This window comes from Topomyia yanbarensis, chromosome 1 (genome assembly GCF_030247195.1).
Source record: "Topomyia yanbarensis strain Yona2022 chromosome 1, ASM3024719v1, whole genome shotgun sequence".
Taxonomy (NCBI): Eukaryota; Metazoa; Arthropoda; class Insecta; order Diptera; family Culicidae; genus Topomyia; species Topomyia yanbarensis.
In genome coordinates this window covers 135,875,098-135,898,234 of record NC_080670.1, presented here as the reverse complement: position 1 = coordinate 135,898,234, position 23,137 = coordinate 135,875,098, and the positions used below count along the sequence as shown (strand labels likewise).

Sequence of the window (23,137 nt, the reverse complement as noted above, 5' to 3'; positions counted from 1 at the left end):
AAATACAATTATTATCTTTAAAAAAGTAAAAATGATTAAATTGAAGGGAAATTGCGCGGCAAAATGAAAACAAGTATTTATCATGCATTTACCGTATACATGGTTGATTAACTTTAACAAAAATAAGACAGAAACCACATCATTATCCAATTTTTTTTTTCAAAAAATGGCTTCATCAAACCTCACTAAGCACCCATGACATGGAAAAATGGTGCCCTTCATCAATACAGTTGATTCAAGATACGAAATATTGCCGACATAAAATAAATTAACAATACTCCATTTTCATTGATAAAAATAGCAACACTGATCGGAAGATTTCGCCAGGGTGAAAATGTGCGAAAAGCACAATGTCGAAGGAAAAAGAAGAAGCCGATTGTCACGTCTTGTCTTAGGTCGCTTTAAGCGCGATTCAGACGATACATCAGCTTCCGTCAACGTCAACGGAACGTCACCGTTCCGTCAGGATAAGTTAAATACGTTTCTCTTGCGCCCGTTCACACGTGCCGTACATCAAAACGTTCCGTGCCGTTGATGTTGTGTGTGAATGCCTCCATTTAACTGCATGTAACTTATCCTGACGGAACGGTAACGTTCTGTTGACGTTGACGGAAGCTGATGTATCGTCTGAGTCGTCCTTTAAAATCGTGCTGATTTTAGTAGTGTAGCAGTGAATTTAGTTGAACAATTTTGAGAAGAGGAGAGCTGATTCATTTTGACTATATTTCAAAGCATAAGGTAATTCGTTCCATTCAACTAATAAGCACTTCAGTTACCGTTTTATATTTAAACAGCAAAACGATCTGTTTCCAACAACTAATTACGCTGCAGTTTATTTGTTGTAATATATTGATAGTAAGACAAAGAAAGCAAAACAAAATGTCGGAACTACATTTTGATGAGTATGAAAAGTACAACTTTGAGTTCGACAAGCACATGTTTTCTGGCCATTCTGGAAAGCAACGGTCTAAGAAAGAAGCTAGCGAGCATACCAACCACTTTGACCCAAACGGACATTCTCGTAAAATCATGACGAAGTTGAGGAACACCGAGCAAAACAAGAAAGATAAACCGAAGAATTAAGTGACCCGTGTTTACGTAACCAATTCTAGCCATATCATTGCTCAGTTTGTATACACCTGCGAGAAAATGAAAACTTGTTGGCTATATTTTAAATGGTGAGGTGAGATCGTTGTATTATTCCAGTCGCAATAAAAAATGCGTCTGCTCAAACATTAAAAGAATTTTCTACGTCAGCTTATGGTTTGTTTCACTGGTGTTTTGAAACCTGCATGTTATCAACGATGCATGTTTACAATCTCTTCCTGAGATGGGTGGCACAAGTGTGCGTTTAATCGATAACCTCGAACTTGTGATTCAATAATAATCAGTGTGGAAACGAGGTAGATTGAAACAATTCAAAGCTTTTAAAACATTTGCTGTAACCATTTTGAGCTAAATAAAGTTTTATAATTATTAAAATTATGGTTTATTAGTTGTCTTATTACCTGTATATATATATATATATATATATATATATATATATATATATATATATATATATATATATATATATATATATATATATATATATATATATATATATATATATATATATATATATATATATATATATATATATATATATATATATATATATATATATATATATATATATATATATATATATATATATATATATATATATATATATATATATATATATATATATATATATATATATATATATATATATATATATATATATATATATATATATATATATATATATATATATATATATATATATATATATATATATATATATATATATATATATATATATATATATATATATATATATATATATATATATATATATATATATATATATATATATATATATATATATATATATATATATATATATATATATATATATATATATATATATATATATATATATATATATATATATATATATATATATATATATATATATATATATATATATATATATATATATATATATATATATATATATATATATATATATATATATATATATATATATATATATATATATATATATATATATATATATATATATATATATATATATATATATATATATATATATATATATATATATATATATATATATATATATATATATATATATATATATATATATATATATATATATATATATATATATATATATATATATATATATATATATATATATATATATATATATATATATATATATATATATATATATATATATATATATATATATATATATATATATATATATATATATATATATATATATATATATATATATATATATATATATATATATATATATATATATATATATATATATATATATATATATATATATATATATATATATATATATATAATTATATATATATATATATATATATATATATATATATATATATATATATATATATATATATATATATATATATATATATATATATATATATATATATATATATATATATATATATTTCCTTTGCTGGGTCGTGACCTTGACGGCTAGTTATATATTTGGAGTAAGTGGATATTTGGTGTTTTGAGTACGAATTCGCTTTTAATCAAATATTGAGTCATGCACAGTAATGGCTATATTGTGCTTTTCACCGAAGATTAGCATGCGACAGAATCAATTCAAAATAGCGAAAGAATTGGAAATATACCCTGTTAGCTCCATCTGCCCAGTTTAGAACAAACATCTTGCAATATATAGGCCCTGTTGGTCAGACATCGGACGGTCATGAATTGACAGTTCATGCATTTATTTACCCCTTCACTACCTGTTGAGCGAAAATCGGAAATTATTTGTTACTATTTTTGGTACCCATTTAATTTATTGTTTATGTCGTTTTCGCTTGAGGCAGAAACTAACTCAGTTTCGGAACTATATGCTGTCAAACCGTTTGTTTGAAGCTAGTTTCGAACCTAGGTTATGCTCCACTGAACTGAAAACCGAGTTGGGTTCCAACCTGAAATATATTTCGGGTTCGCTCACACTACCGCTGTTTTGCGAGAACCCAACTCAGTTCCATTAAAACGTTTGTTTGAAGCAACTAACCTGGGTTAGTGTCTAGGTTCTCAATCGAAAACGACATTAGTGTGCCTTTTTGATTCCTAACTCGATTCCTTTGCATCCTCCTAAGTTTTTCCTTGGTTCAAGACTACCCGGATAGAATTTTACAATAGCATTTACCCTACAAACAATCATAAAACAATAAATATTATAGTTATTACTGTTTCAACATTGTTCGATACCAAGTTCTCACAGTAGATTTGCAATAAAATTTCATGTAACAATAAATTTCACTGTTCAGCAAAAAACTGATACAGTGCATTCACAATTAATTTTACTGTTTCCGAGAAAAAATGTATGGAGAAAAATTGATTTTTTTAATGTTAAGATACATAACCACCCCCCTTTTTCACTGTAAAAGTCTATTTTACATTGAAATTTACTGTAAAAACGTTAAAGTTTAATGTTTTTGTATTGTAGCATAACACTAAAACTTACTGTAAATTATTGTAAAATTTGTGGGAACCCGCACCGGCGGAACATCAAACCGGCAACGCAGCGGACAAGTCCAAGACGGCGGAACAAGACCGGGACAACCCGTAACATGAATGAAATGCGAGTGTAATGAAACGTGTTTATTGTTGCTCTTGTTACAGTGGAATGAAAAACTTATTTGCTCTATGGTGGTTAACGCAGTTGGTAGTGTGCATGGGCGCCGTGTAAAAAATATCGCTCCCACTTGTACACTCAACACTCCTCCTTGATATTAGCCAAGCCCATTGCAGTTGAAAATTTGCTCTGCTTTACCGCTCCTAGCGGCTTAGTCAGAATATCTGCCGCCATGGCCTCCGATGGACAGTATTTCAAAACTACAACGCCTTTCGCTGCTAAATCCTTCGTGTAATACATTCGGGTGTCGATATGCTTCGACCTCCGTGACTGCCGCTCTAGCTCAACGAAATCAATACAGCTTCTATTATCTTCAAACACTACAATCGGTCCATGTTGCTTCTCTCCCATCTCTTCCAACAATCGCCTTAACCAAACAAGCTCTCTACAAGCCTCCGACAAAGCAATATATTCCGCCTCCATGCTTGAAAGGGAAACACTAGTCTGTTTACGGCTCGCCCAACAAACAGTCGCCTGTCCTATTTGATACAGATATCCGGTATTTGACTAGCGATCCGACGTATCACCGCTCCAATCAGCATCGCTGTAGCCCAGAAGTTTCAAGGACTCACCTCGTTTTGCCGACAGCTGTAGCTTGTAGCTACTCGTTCGCAGTAAATATCTGACCACACGTTTCACCTCAGCCCAGTCTGCTTCAGTAGGACAACTGACTTGTCTGCTCAATATTGATACGCTCACCGCTATGTCTGGACGCGTATTTACTGCCACGTATAGCAGCGCTCCTATTAGACTGTGGTAACTGTCGTTATCTCTTAGCTTCTTGCTTCCTTCGCGGCTTCTATAATATCCTGTATCGATTGGAACGTTGGATCCCTTTGCATGCTCCAGACCAAAACGACTCGCGAGCTTTCTGACGTAGGTCTCCTGATCAAGACAGAAAAATCCGTTGCAATCTTTGGTGACTCGAATGCCAAGAAAATAGCTAACTTCACCCAGCGACGACAGCGTAATCTTCTTCTTCAACTCATTCTCGATCTTCATTATTTCCTCTTCGACGGTGCTAGCGTAGCGACAATCATATCATCTACGTAGATGATTAAGTAGACGAGTCCTCCATCAGCTAATCTCTTGATGTATAAACAAGGATCCGAGCTTGACTGTTCGAAACCCAACGCCATCAGCATTTCGTTAATCGTACTGTTCCAGACCCTGGCAGCTTGCTTGAGACCGTACAGGCTGCGCTGTAGTCTGCACACCAGCTTCTCCTTTCCGGGTTTCACGAAACCCTTCGGTTGCTGCATGTACAGCTCTTCTTGTAGTTGGCCATGGAGATAGGCAGATTTCACATCAATATGGCGAACGACCATCTTCTTCTGACCAGCAATCGTCAACAGAATCCGAAAGGTCACCTGCGTGGCAACCGGAGCGAACACAGCATCATAATCGACACCGAATCGCTGAGAAAAGCCTTGGGCTACAAGGCGAGCTTTGAATCGAGTTATGTTACCGGAACTGTCCTCCTTTCTCTTATACACCCATTTGCAACCTATGGGTGCGCGCCCAGCTGGCAACTCCACCAGCGACCACGTTCCATTCTTTATTAGTGCATCATATTCCTCGGTCATCGCCGCTATCCACAAATCCTGCTCCGGTCCCTTCACCGCCTCTTCGTAGCTTCTAGGTTCTTCTGTAACCGACGTCGCAATCGCAACGTCCACCACGTAATCATCGAACCGTTTCGGTAACAATCCTCTCGTGCTTCGCTTCATACACTGCTGCTGTTCGCTGGTCGTCGGCTCAATCGCTCGATCCCGTTCATCATCCCAACCATAAAACTCCTCTTCGGACTCCTCATCAGCCAATGGCTGTTCTGTGACGACTAACTCCTCCTGAATTTGGCTATCATCTCTCGCGATATCAACGCCGACGTAATTACCATCACCTTCGGAAGACAAATCATCGCGCATCAGTGACCCATTTCTCAACTCGATGAATTTCGCGTCACGGCTTATTGTAACGGTATCATTTTCAGGATCCAGGAACCTGTACCCTTTCCTGTCGTCACAATAGCCCACAAAGAGTAAACGTTGAGCCTTACTTTCAAACTTATTTCGCTTTACGTCAGGGATATGAACATAAGCGGGACTGCCAAAAACCCGCAAATATTCCAGCGACGGTTTTCGGCCAAACCATTTTTCGAATGGGGTTCGATCAACGGAGCGCGATGGCAAACGGTTCTGCAAATAAGTAGCAGTCACAACAGCTTCTCCCCAATACTTGTTAGGTAACCCAGCATCAAGAAGCATACATGCGGCCATCTCCTGCAGGGTGCGATTTTTGCGTTCTGCAACACCGTTTTGTTGCGGGGAATACGCAGCGGTGAGCTGCGATTGAATGCCTTCTACCTGGTAAAACTGATTCAATTCCGAGTTTACGTATTCGCCGCCACCATCCGAACGAATAACGCACGGTGCTCTACCAAACCGATTCTTCACATGCGCAACATATCGTTTTATGCACATCGCTGTATCGCACTTTTGCTTCAACAAGCACACCACTGTGTACCGGCTATAGTCGTCGATGAGAGTCATCAGGTAGCGGAACCCTCCGGGCGTGACATTCTTCATTGGCCCGCACACGTCCGTGTGGACTACATCAAGAATTCGCTCAGCTCGGTGTTGCGCTACTTTGGGAAATGGTTTTCTGGGCATCTTACCTTGCAGGCAGTGTTCGCAAACTTGCCTTATTCCGCAATCCTGCACCTTCAGGCCATCAGCAAGATCGTCTGCTCGGATGCGATCCAGCACGACCGGATCCCGATGCCCAAAACGTCGATGCCAGGTATGCTGGCAATTCTGCAAATGCCGAGCCTCGGTACTCAACATAACCTCCTCTGCTACCTTCAAGGCATATAAATTACCGCTAAGCTCCGCCACAGCGACCACTTTTCCTTGCTTACTAACAACACTGCATCGATTCCCGTCAAATTCAACTTTTAGCCCCTTTTGTGCCAGCTTACGCACAGAAATTAGACCACTATCCAAATTGGGGATATACAGGACTTCTTTAAAAGGTATCACTACTAAATTTCCCTCACCATCAATGCCATTTACAGTACCTGTACCAATACCAGCAGACGTCGTTTCCGAACCATCAGCCAAAATTACTTTGATTCGAACCACCTCGTCCAACTCACAAAAGAAACTACGGTCGTTAGTCATGTGACTGGAACAACTGCTATCGACAAACCAACGGCCTTTACGGGAACTATTTCCAACTGTGAAACATCAGCAGCTTTCTTCGCCTTAGCATCTTCCTGCTTGTTTCCTTTCCGATCTTCATCGTTCTTCTTAAGCTGGGATTTCTGTTGTTGTTGTTCTAGCTGCAGCAAACGGCAATCGCGCCGAAAATGGCCAGTCTTCCGGCAGTGATAACAGATTTTCTCCGAGCGTCTCTTGCTTTGCAGTTTCATTGCTTTTTCTTCGTGATTGCCCGAGCGTTCCACTCGACGGTAATGCTCGTCCATCAACTTTTGTTTTACGAGCTCAATCGTTTGGTCCGCATCCGGCCGGCTCTCCAATGCCGTCACCAGACTACCATATGACTCCGGTAGAGTGCGATAGATCATCGCGATTTTAAGAGAGTTTTCCAACTGCTGACCAGCACAAGCAAGACGATCGAACAACTCTTCCAAATCGAAAAGGTGTTTTTCGATATCGGCTCCCTCTGCCATATTCAAGCTGCATATGCGCCGCAGCAGGGACACCCGGGACGTCATCGTCGCCTTTTCATGGAACTCTTTCAGCTGGTTCCATACACCGCGCGCCGAATCAGTATTTCGAACTAGGTTTAGCTGACTGTCTTCCACGTATAGTACCACAGTCGCTAACGCCTTCCGGTCAGCTTTGTTCCAGGCCGGTGTGACCGGTTCCGGTTTTGCATCGGACACAACAGACCACAGATCCTCTCTCTTCAAGAGCATCTCCATGCGCGTCTTCCACACGGGATAGTTTTGATTATTTAGTCGACCGAACAAATATTTTTCGCCCATTTCGTTTATGCGATCGATCACTACAAGCCAAAAAAAAACTCACGACAAATTTTCTGCTTGCGCCGATTCAACCACTCGCGCACGGCAACGATTTATAAACAGCCAACTGCTAGCAAGCCGAAGCAAACACAACCTCACTTTCAGTCCAACAAAAACTTCTTTGTCCGAACTTCCAGAGCACACTTTCATGTACATCTCCTTCACAGTATCTGGGCCCATAACCTGTGGGAACCCGCACCGGCAGAACATCAAACCGGCAACGCAGCGGACAAGTCCAAGACGGCGGAACAAGACCGGGACAACGCGTAACGTGAATGAAATGCGAGTGCAATGAAACGTGATTATTGTTGCTCTTGTTACAGTGAAATGAAAAACTTATTTGCTCTATGGTGGTTAAAGCACTATTTACACCTATCCGATCCGTTTCAGTGCCGGTTCAGTACCGTGCACGGACACCAATATTCTTTCATATACTTTATATGAGAGCATTCACATTTGTTCGGTACAGTGCCTCTCGCCGTCAGTGTTTCACCGTCCGGCAATTTTGAATTCGTCGCCAACGATATTTTTTGGTTTCACTGATGCCAGTGCGTCAGTGCACCGCATTTTTTTTATATGTGTGTGTCATTGATGTATTATCAAAATTTGAGTTTTTGAGGAATATAATATCATTATTTCTAGTGTCAGCACTAATTTTAACCGAATCGCAATGATGAATGAGAGCAGTGCTATTATGTGTTGTGATGTGTATTGTATCTATTAGAAATTTTAAGTTAATAGGAACATGAATATTCGTATAATTTCAAATAAACTGTGTCGACATATAACGCCATACCACAGAGAACAGACGTCCATCTTCAGCATTCAACTTGTGTAAAATCTCTAACGGTTTCGAAGTTAGTTGGGATATCCAAACCAGGTGCGCTACGGTCGTCATGTTTTTTTGTGGCTGAGTTCAACAGAATTGACAGCAATTATTTCTCTACCCAGTCAAACTAGTCCGGAACCGGTTCGGACTTCCAGCATGAATTCCAGCTCAAATGCATCAACCAATAGAGTCGGAATCGGTTTTCTTTGAGCAAGATTCCATACTGAATCCATTCAGGATATCGAACCGGTTCCGGAATGGATTTGACGGATAGTTGAGATAGTTTGGTGTGGCGGCGCTAGTGTTTTTCGTATATTAATTCAAATGTTTACACGTTTTTTAAATATTTTTTGTTCGATCATGGATGTCTGTTCTCTGTGGCCATACTTTCTTCAACATCTAATTAATTTTCATTATATGTACTATCTAATGGATTGAACACACTATATAAGCCGTATGAATAAAAACTAGCATTTGCTCAGCTTTTCAAGATTCGAGCAGTCGAGCAGCTGCGTTGAGCATTTGCTCAAGTTGGTATGAATAAAACTTTACTTTGACAGTTGCTTTCTCAATTTGAGCTTTTGCTTTTCGAACATCTAATTCCGTATGAATAAAGCGATAAATCTTGAGTAAATGCTCAGCGAATGCTAAGCAAAAGGTTGATTTTGCTGAGCATGCTCGGTAGCATGCTACCATAAATATATATATATATATATATATATATATATATATATATATATATATATATATATATATATATATATATATATATATATATATATATATATATATATATATATATATATATATATATATATATATATATATATATATATATATATATATATATATATATATATATATATTTGTTAAATAGTGAGAAGTGAACAATTCAGTATTTTTATTAGTTTTTGATACTAAATTTTGTGCTTGTTTAAGCTGCTTGGCTGATGCGATCTAAAACTGACGATTTCGCCATGCATACAAACGAGAGCTAATGCACAAGATCGGAGGGTTATCGTCAAAAGTAACTACGTTTCCAGATCTCGAACTAGTCTTGGATTATTTAAACTGGTTTAAAAATCTGCTATCGAATTAATTGGATACGGGATGAGGAATATGTCATACTAGTAACTCATAAATGTAAGATAAATCGCATTTTAAACTTTCATCACTCGGTTTCTTATCAGCTGAGTATTGCAGAGCAATACTTTGCACTGATCTTCGATAACTATGACTTCGTGCTGTAGCTGACCAATAAGTGCATTGGGATAAAAATGCAGCCTTCGTAGCTGATGTGGCCATAAAAAAGTTCTCTAAATTGACTGTTTTTGAGGATTTCTTTGAGGTATGGCTTTGAAAAAAATCTTCCAACTGATTATTAATTCCTGTTAAATCTTCCATCTGGATGGTATACATAATCGGAAAAAATCGGGAAGAAATTAAAACAACGCTTTCAACAAAATCAATATAACCGAAAGCAATGAAATGACGTTCAATTTGTGATGTATACTTATTCTAGATACCTACAAATCAATGCTATTGATACCTGCGGATAAACGACACTGCATGATGGCAGTCGTATTCTAAAAAACCAAGATATTATTCAATACATATCCTTCCAATTTATTGCGTCAGTTGAACTAAATCTGATGGCATGTGAATGAAAAGTTTTACAAACACTTTCAATTAATTCAATAAGTATAATTACTCTAGCGTTTCCAACATACCCAGTAAAGTTCAGCCGGAGATCTGGCTGGTTCTAGTTAGTTTTCCGGCTTCAGTGACACAACCGATACTAACTAGAACCGGTTGTGCCACTGGAGTCGGAATACGAACTAGAATCAGCAGTACTGCACACCTCGTATTTTCTAATGAAATCCATATCTGATTTTCATGTTTAGGAATGAAAACGGGTGAAATCATACAGAAATGCTTCAATTGCTTCAACAGACACTGCCGCTAACCTTGCCGTATGTTAGGTTACCGGACACTTCAGTGTCCGGTTCCGGAGGACCAGTTCAGATTTAGAAGTCATTTCCATCATGCGACACACCAAATCACACTTTCTCGACGATATAAGACTACTGGTAGAGCAAATACGCAATTATGGACACATATGGCTATTTCAATATCAGTTTCGGATCCCCGACACCCGGTATGGTCCTCCGATACCCAGTTAGTTCCGAAACTGATGTTGAAATGGCCATGTCTGTCTGAAAATTTCCTCTTTGTTCGTCCGTTAGTCTTATTTCGTCGAAAAAGTGTGATTTGATGTGTCGCATGACGGAAATGACCGCTAAATCTGAATTGGTCCTCCTGAACCGGACACCGGAGTTCCGGGACCGATGTTGAAATTGCCATATGCATTTAAAATGGCATCTTTGCGCTTCCATAAGTCTTATTTCGTCGATGAAGTGTGATTTGATATGCCGCGTAATGGATACGACCTCTTGATCTGAATTGGTCCTTCGGAATCAGACACTGTAGTTCCGGGACTATTGTTGAAATAGCCATGTGTCTCCAAAGTTGCATCTTTGCTCTTCTGTCAGTCTTAATTCGTCGAGGAAGTGTGATTTGTTATGTCGCATGATGAAAATGACGTCTAAATCGGAATTGGTCCTCCGGCACCGGTCACCGGAGCTCCGGGACGGATGTTGTAATGGCCATATGTGTAAAAAAATGTATGTTTGCTCTTCCATTAGTCTTGTTGCGTCGAAGAAGTGAGATTGATGAAGTGATGAAAATTACCTATAAATCGAAATTGTTCCTCCAGAACCGGAGATGTTGAAGTGGCCATATGTGTCCAAAATTGCATCTTTGCTCTTCCATCAGTCTTATTTCGTCAAGAAAATGGGATTTGATGTGTCGCATGACGGAAATGACCACTAAAACTGAACTGGTCCTCCGGAACCCGGACCGGAACCGGAGTTTCCTGTAACGTAACATCCGACAAGGTAAGCGGCAATGTCTGTTAAAGCATTTGAAGCATTTCTGTATGATTCAAGAGAAAAAACATCTAAATCAGATATAAATTTCTTTAGAAAATACGAGGTGTACGCAGTATATTTCTGGCAATCTCTCCGGATTGGCCACATTCCTCTATATTTATAGTGCAACTCTTATCCTAAATATAACCGTTTTTATATTGAACATTGATTCACTCTATCACAAGATATAACCAAAAATATGCAACAAAGTCGTCCCAGTGTTTTTATGAGAATTCGCTGTGTGACCGCACTCTCCAACCGGTAAAAACAGGAACCGGAGGACCGATCAACTAAAAATTCGGTTAAACTGCAAACACACACGCATATTCTCAAACTTATGGGTCCTCGGGGCGTCAGCGAACCGGACACCTCGCTCTACCCGGAATCGCCAGACCGTTCACGGTACCCTACACATTGGCCCGAGAGAAATATAGCGAAAACCAAAGATGAATCGGTATCGGGAGAACTTCTTTCGCCGGGGAGCTATCCATCGGTGTAAGCTAGATTCAACGCCGGAGACTACACTGAGTAGACCACAACGAGACACCATCAGTCGCGGGTCGTCGGGGCACCAACGAACCGGACACCCTGCTCCACTGGAATCGCCAAACTGACCTCGGCACCTGGCTGGTTGGTTTGCTTTTGAGAGAACTTCTCTCGTCGGGGAATTATCCGTCGGAGTAGGCTAGGTCCATCGTCGGGGACTGAACCGAGTGGTTCGCTGTATGGCTCATCGTGAATGTGGCACTAAATGGCACGAGAAGGGAGCCAAAAGGATCAAGAAATCGTGGTGGTGGCACAAGAGAGCCGAGTCGGGGTGCTGAATGGCACAAGGGAGCCAATGGCCCAGTAAATTAGACAATCTAGAGTTTGCCGCCCAGAATGTCCTTGCAGAGGAAGTGCCCCAAATTCTCAGCTCACAAATAGCTTTCGTACTACCATTTTTTTGTTAGGGGAAACTTTTCCACTGCGACCACTATACTAAAGAAAGAAAAGAAAGATTTTTTCGGCACGGGGTGTTTTTGAACATTTTTCTGCTCTTTAAAAATATAAAAAACACGCACAGATATTTTCCGATATCGACGAACTGAATCGAACGGTATATGACACTCGGCCCTGAGGGCCCCGGTTGGGTAGTCAATTTTAGGAGTAGCATCAAAAATTCGATTTCTGAAAAAAAATATTCCGGCTTATATAAGAATCTTATATGTGACCGGACCATTTAGTCCCTTTCATTTGAGGCTAAGTTTGTGAAAATCGGCCCAACCATCCCCGATAAACCGATGTGGCTTTGTTGAAAGACGCTTTTCTCACGCCTATGGTGGTCATTATGGGCAACGAGACTTCGATTGGCCGTCAGTGACATAGAACCGCAAATGCAATTTCGGAACCAAAAGTCGGATTCAATAGAAATTCAATAGCAGCCGATAGGAACGTTGCACCTTTTATTGCAGATTAAGTTTGTGCTAATTTGCTCAGCAATGTCTGAAAAAATAAAGTGATATTTTAGACACACCAACATTTACTGTAATCACAGACAGAGTTAAAAATATTCAAATTCATTGAATGAAAATTGATCATATTCAGCCGCATTCATTTTCAATATTCAGTGACGCAGCTGAAAACGTCAAACGAACAAACCGTCCATTCATCCATGCAGATTTTCATTCGTCTCGGATTATTACACAAAGCGGCCGTGCAGCAACGAATCAAACGCATCAAAGTAGGCCCTAGCACAACGTAAGCGATGATGGTTGTTGTTTCATATGCTTTACCGGCATTTGAAAACATTTTCCTATATAATTAGTGAAATGAATATACTGTACGATATTCAACTGAATGAATAACATGGATATTTGAATGAATATTTTTTCTATTCACCGCGAGTTGCATAAGGTTCATTTTCAGCCGTCAAAAAAGAGCATCGATTATTTTTTACTCTGTCGACGAACTGAATCGAATCGAAACACTCCACCCTTCAAGCCTCGATTTAAGTCATTTTTCAGATCGGCAATACCTTTCTATTGAGAAAGGCAAAATGACTTCAATCATTAATTTCTGTCGTCTACTGACAACATCTTCGAATGACCCAACTGACATCCATATTGGTTTCTAGTATTTTAATGTTATGTGGTTGCCGGAAGCCTTCTTCAATTATGAAATGGCTTCAAACATCAATTTGCCCCATCTTCTTACTCTAACCTTTCATATGACACTCGTGTCAATTGATACTTTACGATTTGCGTGAGGTGGCACAGAAAATTTCGATTCTGAGAGTCCCTTGGACAACGATGGTCACCCGAGTGACTCACGGAATACCTCTCCATAAGTGAGCCAAAGGATTTGAGTTAAGTAACTTTTGAAATAGGATCCAGATTCCTCGGTACTACACAAACACACACATACGCAACCCTTTCTTTTATGAGAAAGGCAAAAGCAACAGCAGTTGGGGTTGAACCTGACTCAGTTTTGAAAACAAGCAAAAATGGACAAGAGTATAATAAAAGGTGTAAACACTTTGGATAAGCGACGGGACACGGAATAAGAAGCACGCATAAGATTTTTGGCAAATAGCATTCATGTGTATTATTTTCGCTCAATATCCTTAATTTGATAAGTCTAGATCTAGAAAGAAACTTTTTAATGATCTTTACCCGAATGGAATTTAACAATAGCATTTACCCTACAAACAATCCATGAACTATAGATATTACTGTTCTTACTGTTTCGACATCGTTCACAATTAAATTTTAGGTAACAATTATCTTTACTGTGCATCGAAAACATGATACAATGAATAATTCATATTACTATACTAAGCAATTATTACTATACTACTTACACATGCACTTAGCATCATTTGACATATTTGTCTAGAAATTTCACTCCGATTCAGGTTTCTCGCAATCCTGGATGGCATCAATCAATTGATGGCGTATTTCGTCCCGCAGCAACTAAACGCATTGCAAATATCCACTGTATAACTTGCATATCCTTCAAACAAATGATGACGGACAACAGGATACCAGATTGGAGAAATTATTAGCCAAACATACAAAGTCTGCTATTGTTTATTTTGTTCACACATATTGCCAAATAGTTGATTCGCCGGCACTCATCATTCCGTAAAGAGCTGTCCAACGTATATACCGGAGATGTACATCATTTCGTTATTAAAAATTATGTCGAAATCAATGCCGTTTCCACTGTATGACGAAAAACCGTCGAACATAATCAAACCAGGCAAATGCGTTGGGTTCAATTTGCACAATCTGATGTCGGTGATTGGTGCTGCTGCATATGCGATTTTGTTGAAAATTGAGCTGCTGAAGATTATTTTTTGAGTGTTTTACATTTATAATTTCCACAAAATGCGTCAGAACGTTCAGAGCAGTACGTAAATTGAACTGAACTATCACAAATATAAGAACACCGGTTATCGTGGTGCAGTTCCGTTTAACTTCTTCATTTCCAGGCAGCAATATGTCCGTTTACAGAAGCAGCCGTTAAGTAGTCTTTAGCTCTTTATGTTGCTGACATACTTCCCAGTATACTTTTGGTAGCAGAGTCCACTGTAGGAAAATGTGTCGAGGAGTGCTTCACAATCAAAATTATATGAAACGATTGGTGCATTTTATTTGCCGTTTGCACCTGGAATATTTTTTTCTTTGGTTTAACAACTTTGTGATAAATATTTTTACAAATTTTACCAGTTACCTTTTTGTTCGCACTCACAGACCAATCCTTCGGACAGCGATTCGCGGGTACCATTTTTCATAGAACTGGATTTACCTGGGATGGCATAATTTTGAAAACTGCTGCGCCAACGAAATCGTAGAATATCTTCTTTAATTGGGGAACGGTTACATTTTGTGGTGCACCACTGACGGGACTCGTATTGACGTGTGTTATTACTAGAATAGGAGCTTGAACTCAACCCGAGAAAACTCTCGTTCTCCACCAAGTTCAATTTATGTCCACATAGTTCGCTGACCTGAGGAAACAGTTTTCAATTAGAATCGTTCAAATTTTTCATGAAACTTGGCTAACTTACCACTGCAACTGCTTTACGAAAGATTTAAAATTTGATTCCAAATAAAATTTTCTGCTTGGACAAAGATGCCAGGTACTTTTTTCAAATGTCTGCAATAATAATTTTAAAAGTCTGGGAAGAACAAAAATGTCAGGAAAGCTAGTGTAACCAAAAGTCTTTATATTCAAATATCTGCAACAAAACTAAAAAATCTGCAAATATCCGCAACAAAACTAGAAAATCTGCAAATATCTGCGTCATCGAAAAAATCTGCAGCTTAAATTAAAAGTCTGCGAATTTGCAGACTTGTCTGCAAATCTGGCATCTCTGCTTGGAACGAACAGATTTGACAGTTGAATGATGGAGTAAAAGCTATGTTCGAATTTCGAACTTGCTACACTCCACAGTGAGCAAAGCAATCTTTTATTCATACAAAGTTGAGCAAATGCTAGGAGAGTTTGCTTTGCTGAAAATCGTGCAGAGTAAACTTGTCCTGAGCAAATGCTTATTTTTTTTCATACGGCTTTATATCACGTGATTTTGATTTACAGGATGCCTTCTGATACAAAACTATCCACACCGAGATAAAATAACTATCGAAATTCATAAGAACTACTTATGACTTTGCGCCACAAGTTTCCCATATGGAAATCATAAGTTTTACTTATGACTGAAAGGAAAATTGGCCATTCAGTCCCTATCGAATTTCATAAGTGGTACTTATGAAATTTTTAAGACATTCTTAAGAGGTTTATACGATATACCCACGTAAATCATTGAAATGCTTTATGAATTTTATATAGGAATTTCTTTGATGTTCATAGGAAATAAATACTAATATTTGTTTTTTTTTTTTCTAAGAACAAAATATTGTTAGCTAAGCTTACATTGAGTTATTTTGCTGGGTGAGTTTGAAGAAACCTGATATTTCCAAAGGAGCTCACAATCGCCTAAGTACTAGTTATGCTTCTGTTGTGTCAATATTTATTTTCTGCAAAATAAACAAAATTTTATGAAGCAAAAGGTATAAAAAATGTAGATAACAGCAGTTACATTGATTCCACCAACTTGAAACAGAGTGCCAGAATAAGTCCGTTTCCAACAATAGTTTTTTGTTTTTCATTTTCACTATGCTGAAATGAAATTTTCACAACAACAATGTTAAGATAAACATAAAACCCGCAAACAAATTCCATGACCCATACTTATGAAATACATAATCGTCTAATGGAATCAATATTGTGCAGGTTCATAAGTCCTGACTTAAGAAATTCTTAAGCCTTTTTTCATCAGTGCAGGACATCAATGACACTCTATCCCTCTGGTATTTTAGGAAGTTGGCAAGTTCTTTAGAACATCAAGATCTTATATTTAAAGAAGATTAGTTTAGAATTACTAGACATTAGATATATTTGTTTGGAATTCTCTCATGAAGCGGTGCCAATGAACTCGTGAGCTTATAACCACATCATGATTACTTCTATAGATTAGGGTATTTGAAACGGCAGGTCAAACCATTTGGAATCCTGAATGGATTCAGTATGAATTCCATATCAAATGCAACAACCAATTCTGAAACCCATTGAGTCGGAATTGTATACTGCATTTGGAGCTTGCAGGAATTGATCCACTAGGTTTCTACTCCATTTATAGACCGCTCTGCTAGATTTCTGTAAGTCTTGGTTTGGCAGCCCTGTCAGATTTCTGCGCGTATCCTGTCGGGTTAGTTGAGCTAGGGCGAACTCGGTTTCGCTCGCGTTTTCTGGCAAATTTTGACAGGAACCGAGCAAAACCCTTGCATAACTCGGACATAAACTCTGCAAAGATCCTGGCAATTCCCACCTGGTATAATTTAGCACGAATCGCGCAAAACATCTGACAAAGATGTGGCAGGAAGCGTGCAGAGATCTTGGCCATACATTTCTGACTGGATTCTGGATAAAAGTGAGCAGCATCGGTTGGTTTAACCGCTTCTGTCTGAAACGGTTGTTGCATTTGAGCGAATTCGTAGCCAGAATTCTCGCACAAATCGCGCAAAATGCTCGCAGGAACTCTGCCAGCATCAATTTCGCTTTGCTCAACTTTTGCTAACTTTCTGCTTGCCACGCTGACCGGGTAGTAGGAAGAAAATCCCATTCTTTATATACCCATCTGGAATATTCCCACCCGTTATATTTATCTATTCTGAAACAAACGGTTGTACAATTCAAACTGCGTAGTTCATTCGAGTCACAAGCAACTTTTTTAACCATGAATGACGAAAAGTGTGAAAAGCTTATTGAGCTCGTGAGAAATCATCCGGCTATTTATGATTTAGGGAGTTCGCAATACATGAACCCCGGTTTAAAAAATGAGATTTGGCGTTCAATTGGCTCTGATCTTGGAGAAGACGGTAAATATAAATTTTTGTACTGTTTTTACATTTCTTATAAAAGAAATGTATAGAATTCGCTCAAACTTTCAAGAATTCTTCCGAGGCCCGGAGGGCCGAGTCTTATATACCAATCGACTCAGCTCGACGATTTGGGACAATGTCTGTGTGTGTGTGTGTGTGTCTGTGTGTGTGTGTGTATGTAACGGACAAATTCTCATTCGTGTTTCTCAGTAATGGCTGAACCGATCTTATCCAAACCAATTTTAAATGAAAGAACTAAAAAACAGTATGAACGCTATTAATTTGTTTTTGATTCTGATGTTTAGTTTCCAAGATATGAATGTTTGAATGCGTAAAAATGGCGTTTTTTGCAGTTTTTTTGAATTATCTGCCGAAATTGACAATATAGATTAACAATTTATATGTTTTTAAACAGCTTTAACGAATACCTTTCGAACAAGCTATAGATTGTTTAAATCGGACTATTATCAAAAGAGATATTTAACATTAAATGCGGACGAAAGATTTTTATCATTTCCCATTGCCAGAAATATGACCAAAAACATGTAATCTATTATTAACGCCAAAACGGCTTATTTTAGGTCAATAGTATCTTCGGAGAATTTAATGGAGGCAATATGCCCTTTCTTTTGGTATAGTGCTTTTGCTGATTAATCTACCTATGAGTGAGATATTTTCATAAATTTTCTTGGAAGTGATTATATCGAAATGATGCCTTCAGCAAATTTGTAGCTCTTGCTTTTGCGAATAACTTTACTGAAAACTTCAAATATCTATTTTGAATACTTTAAAAGTTATGGCTTGTTGTTTGTGGATTACCTTTTGTCGCCTATTCATTGTTCAATATAGTAATAATCCATTGAAATAAGCCAAACATCATTACGATAAAACGAATTTTGTATTTCATTTTTCTATCTACAACCGCTAGAAATAATCACCGAACACTTCCAAGTTGTCTGGAAGGAACTTGATAACTTATCAGTGCAAAAATGTTCATTTGAACGAACCTTCTGACTGCAATTTTTCTAACTTATAACCATCGGATCGATCTGGAACATATCGGAACATGAAAAGCGAAATAAATAATTCCAAGCAACGGCGTAGCCAAGAGAAGGTTTTGGGGTTTAACACCATACAACCCTTCTCCCCCCCCCCCACCACAACCATAAAAAAATAATGGATTGAAGTTGAAAATTTATTGATGCAGACTGATTTAATTCAATATTACAATAACAATTATCTGATCCGTAGATTGATAACCTGTTGTTGTAAACATCATGAGGACTTTTGATAAATTGTCGCAATGGGGTCCTGATATGTAACTGATCTATTGGTCTTGATTTCACAGTTGTCTAATAGCATCAATATCAAATTCCTGCCTGAAAACATTCCAATAGAAAATTCCAGAGTTCTGTAATCAATCATAATCCTCAGATTTCTTTTCAAATTGAGCTCGCTTTTGTAGAGATGTACTGTAATAAGGGTCTTTATTTAATAGGAAGCGAAGTTAAAATTGATTTAATGTCTATGAAACATAGAACTGCTCACCAAAAAAATGCATGACTTTCAACATTTGCTAAAAATGTTTTTGCCTTTCTCATACACTCTAAAATTCGTCAATCTAATCCCGACCCGGAGGGCGAAGTGTCATATGCCAATCGACTCAGTTCGTCGAGATCGGAAAATGTTTGTGTGTATGTATGTGTGTGTATATGTGTATGTGGAAAAAAATGTGACCTCGGTTTCTCAGAGATGGCTGGACCGATTTGCACAAAGTTAGTCTCAAATTAAAGGTACAACCTTCACATCGGCTGCAATTGATTTTTTTTATTGATTGGACTTCCGGTTTCAGAGTTACGAGTTGAAGAGTGCAATCACACATCAAATTCCCATATAAACTGAAATGAAACATTTGCAAAATCAAATTTGTATTTTTGATGCCAAAGGACTTTAAAATGCATGAAACATTGAGATTTGATGTAAACTCGAAAAAAATAATGTTTGACAAAAATTGACTTTTTTGGACTTTTGCACATTTTTGCATTTCTCATATAGAAAGGTTATGCAATCACTCTAAAAATCGACAATCATAGCGGCCCGGAGGGAGTATGCAGTGAGGGGTTGCTACTTTAAAATTAAAACTAGTTTAAAATTTCTTAACAAGTTGAAAATTTTCGGCAAGACCCGGACCTCCCGGATCTTTCTCCATGATCCGCCGCTGGTTTCAAGCGAGGTTTCAGTATCACATAGTATCTCAAGATCGTGGCTGTTGATCCATTGTATGTATGTGCAAATCGTACTGAACATGTACTATTCATTTCCACCATTGTATTGAACATAACCAGCCATGAAATCGTAGTCTGGACAAATGAGAAAAGCACAATAGCACCACTAGGTGGATTAAAACAGGTTTTTATTTTGGGAATGCGTCGAGTTGAGACGAAAACGTAATATGATTAATAACAAGGATAACGCTTTCCGAATGTAGAGAGAAATTTATGAAAAATGACGATTTCCATGCGACTCTAGCAGGTTCTGATCGATTTTGATGAGCATTTGATTTTTGTTGTATGGCCAATTATATGTATAGGTCAAATGCTCAAAAACGGTAATTTAAGGATAGCATCATTCTGAAACCGCCAATCTCGGAGGTTTAGTATTTTCGATGAGTTTTACAATCGTTAAACAGCGCTTCATTTGATAAAATAATTCTGACGGTATATCGTCCAAGAAGTATTTATGGTGAATTTTCTCAGGTTAACATTCATGACCACAATAAAGACTCAACAAATTCGCTAAAGACACGAACTCTGTTACTATTGTCTGAAAAATAATTCTGCATAATTTTAAAACTTCAAAAATTATGGTTTCGGAATTATTCCGTTTGGACAGTAAGATCGATTTTCACCAAACACTCACCAAACCGAATTTCTGGCTACGCCGCTGACTTCAAGTAAGTAGAAACAAAGTCGTTCTACACTCGTTCACAAGAAACTTCTTCGAATGCTGAATATCTATTATAATACATTGAAACCCCGATTTTATCAGCCAAATATGAACATATGTTTGATGGGCTCTAGCAGACGAACAAGACTGAATTCGAGTAAATCCTTTCTTGAGCATGATTTCCTTATCATGAAGATGGAAATACGCAAAAATAAAAAGTTCATCATAATCAGAAATAGTTATCAGACTACATCAAGGGACGGGAAGAATATTTTAACAGCTTCAGTTTATTATAAAGAAAAAAAAGCCCGATTTAGTCAATGTCCCCATTTTGTCAGCCTAAAATACACCATGAGATTGATAAAAATGGGTCTTTATTGTATGTATTATTCACTGTGTTTCACATTAATAGGTGCATTTCATTTTTGGGGATTTTTATTGCTTCGAACTACAACAATTTTTAGGTAGTTTTCAAGGGACTATAGACTTCTTCCAAAATTTGGCGAACCTTTTCCAATTCGTATACCAATTAATTGGTATACTTAAGGGTTTATATGTTGCAGAAAAAGAAAAACTTAAATTTTCAGCTTTTTTCCTACACAATATTACGAAAGCAATTTTTCCTAATAAGTTTGTGAAAATTATAAACTATTTTAAATTTTTTAATAGTTTTATTTTTTATTTAACCGCGATTTTTTAATAAATAGTGACCAAATCAAGGAAGTCACCTTTAGAAAAAGTCGATGTCGAAGTAAAATTTGGAAGTATGCACGCATGCACTTCAGAGATAGCGTGATATCAGAAGCTGCGATTTCATTTCAACGCTTTTTTGTGAAAAGGGCGATACTTACAATTGTAAACATAAGGCTTTTTTCATACATGCGAATGAGGGCTTTGAAACGCAACAAATTAACCTAAAAATTTGGATTCTACGATATTGCTTTCTTAAACTACAGCAAAAAATACAACGGGCGAAACTGTGTTTTGTTTGTTTATTTAAAGTTTCGCCCTCCACGCTCCATGCAAACAAACAGAGCGATACTTTTTTTGCTAGCAGTTTTCGGGCGAAACTGTTTTTTTTCGTATTTTTTAGGAAAATTAAGCTAATACCAGCTGTAAATAGTAACAATGATCGCTATTGAAAAAACCCGGACGAAATCGGTGGTGTAAAACGTTAGTTATTGTAAAAAAACGTAAGGGCGATACTTCAATGCGGATAGGTGGGACTGAAAAGGTAAACAATCGCCAAAGGGACAATACTATCATTTTGTCAATTTGAATAGCAAAAACAAATTTTAATTTATTAATTTCAAATACTTTATAAAGTTTTGGGTTTCGATCACTGAATCATGCAATCAAGAATGTAAAAAAAACACAATAGCTCCTAAATAGGAAATAAAACCAAGTCTGGAAATATTCACTGTTGATTTTCTTTGAATGGTATCACTGCTAGTATCGCCCTTCTCAAGAAAAAGCGTAGATTTCTTAGTTCTCAGTCGCGTTGGAAATTTGAGTAAAGTATAAACTTCAAAACAATAAAAAAAATCGATTTTTTTGGCTCAGTACAATATATAACCCCTTTAGGAAAATTCAGTTTTCCCACCACAATGCATTGATTGAGGAATTTAGATATTTTATTAACAGAGCATTAGCAATAATTCGTTTGTATGTCTATTTTATGGGCCATTTTTTCGCCTTCCCATTGATTTGGTTTGAGATTTCTAGCACTGATGTTGTCCTATGCTGATTTGAGCAATTCTCTGAGCCCTGCCACTATCCCATGTAGTATGTGTTATCAAAAACATCACGAAAGCATTAGCTCTAAATGTTCTCAAACGATATAATATCCGAAGAGAGTGATAAGAGTTATAAGAAATGTCTCATCACACTGTTAGGTGGATTAAAAGCGTTTTTCAAAAAGAAACAACATGTTTAAATTATGCAATATTTAATTATGCAAAAAAATTTCTATAAAGTACGGATGAACCACTTTATAATTTTTACTCTATTTCATTTCTTATTTAACAGCGAGCACATGTAAAGCGAGATGGAACAATATCCGCGACAACTATCGAAAGTCTATGAAAAAATCCGAAACTAAAAGTGGCCAGGCAGCAAAGAAAATGAAGCTCTACAAAT

General features: G+C 37.2%; 2 protein-coding genes and 1 long non-coding RNA gene across 7 annotated transcripts in view; 2 read left to right on the top strand and 1 right to left on the bottom strand.

The window, feature by feature from the left end:
- Positions 1-23,137, top strand: part of LOC131690236 (glutathione hydrolase 1 proenzyme-like) — a 679,522-nt gene that overhangs the window by 198,684 nt on the left and 457,701 nt on the right. The window lies entirely within an intron of this gene.
- On the top strand, positions 572-1,482 carry LOC131690773 (nuclear protein 1). Its single transcript, XM_058976814.1, has 2 exons — positions 572-738; positions 795-1,482. The coding sequence occupies exon 2, from the start codon at positions 880-882 to the stop codon at positions 1,081-1,083; it is 204 nt and encodes a 67-aa protein (XP_058832797.1). The 5' UTR covers positions 572-738; positions 795-879; the 3' UTR covers positions 1,084-1,482.
- Positions 14,043-15,994, bottom strand: LOC131691205 (uncharacterized). The gene is made up of 3 exons (XR_009305738.1): positions 15,679-15,994; positions 15,342-15,618; positions 14,043-15,275 (listed from the first exon to the last, which is right to left on the bottom strand). It is a non-coding gene; the product is annotated as an uncharacterized LOC131691205 (long non-coding RNA).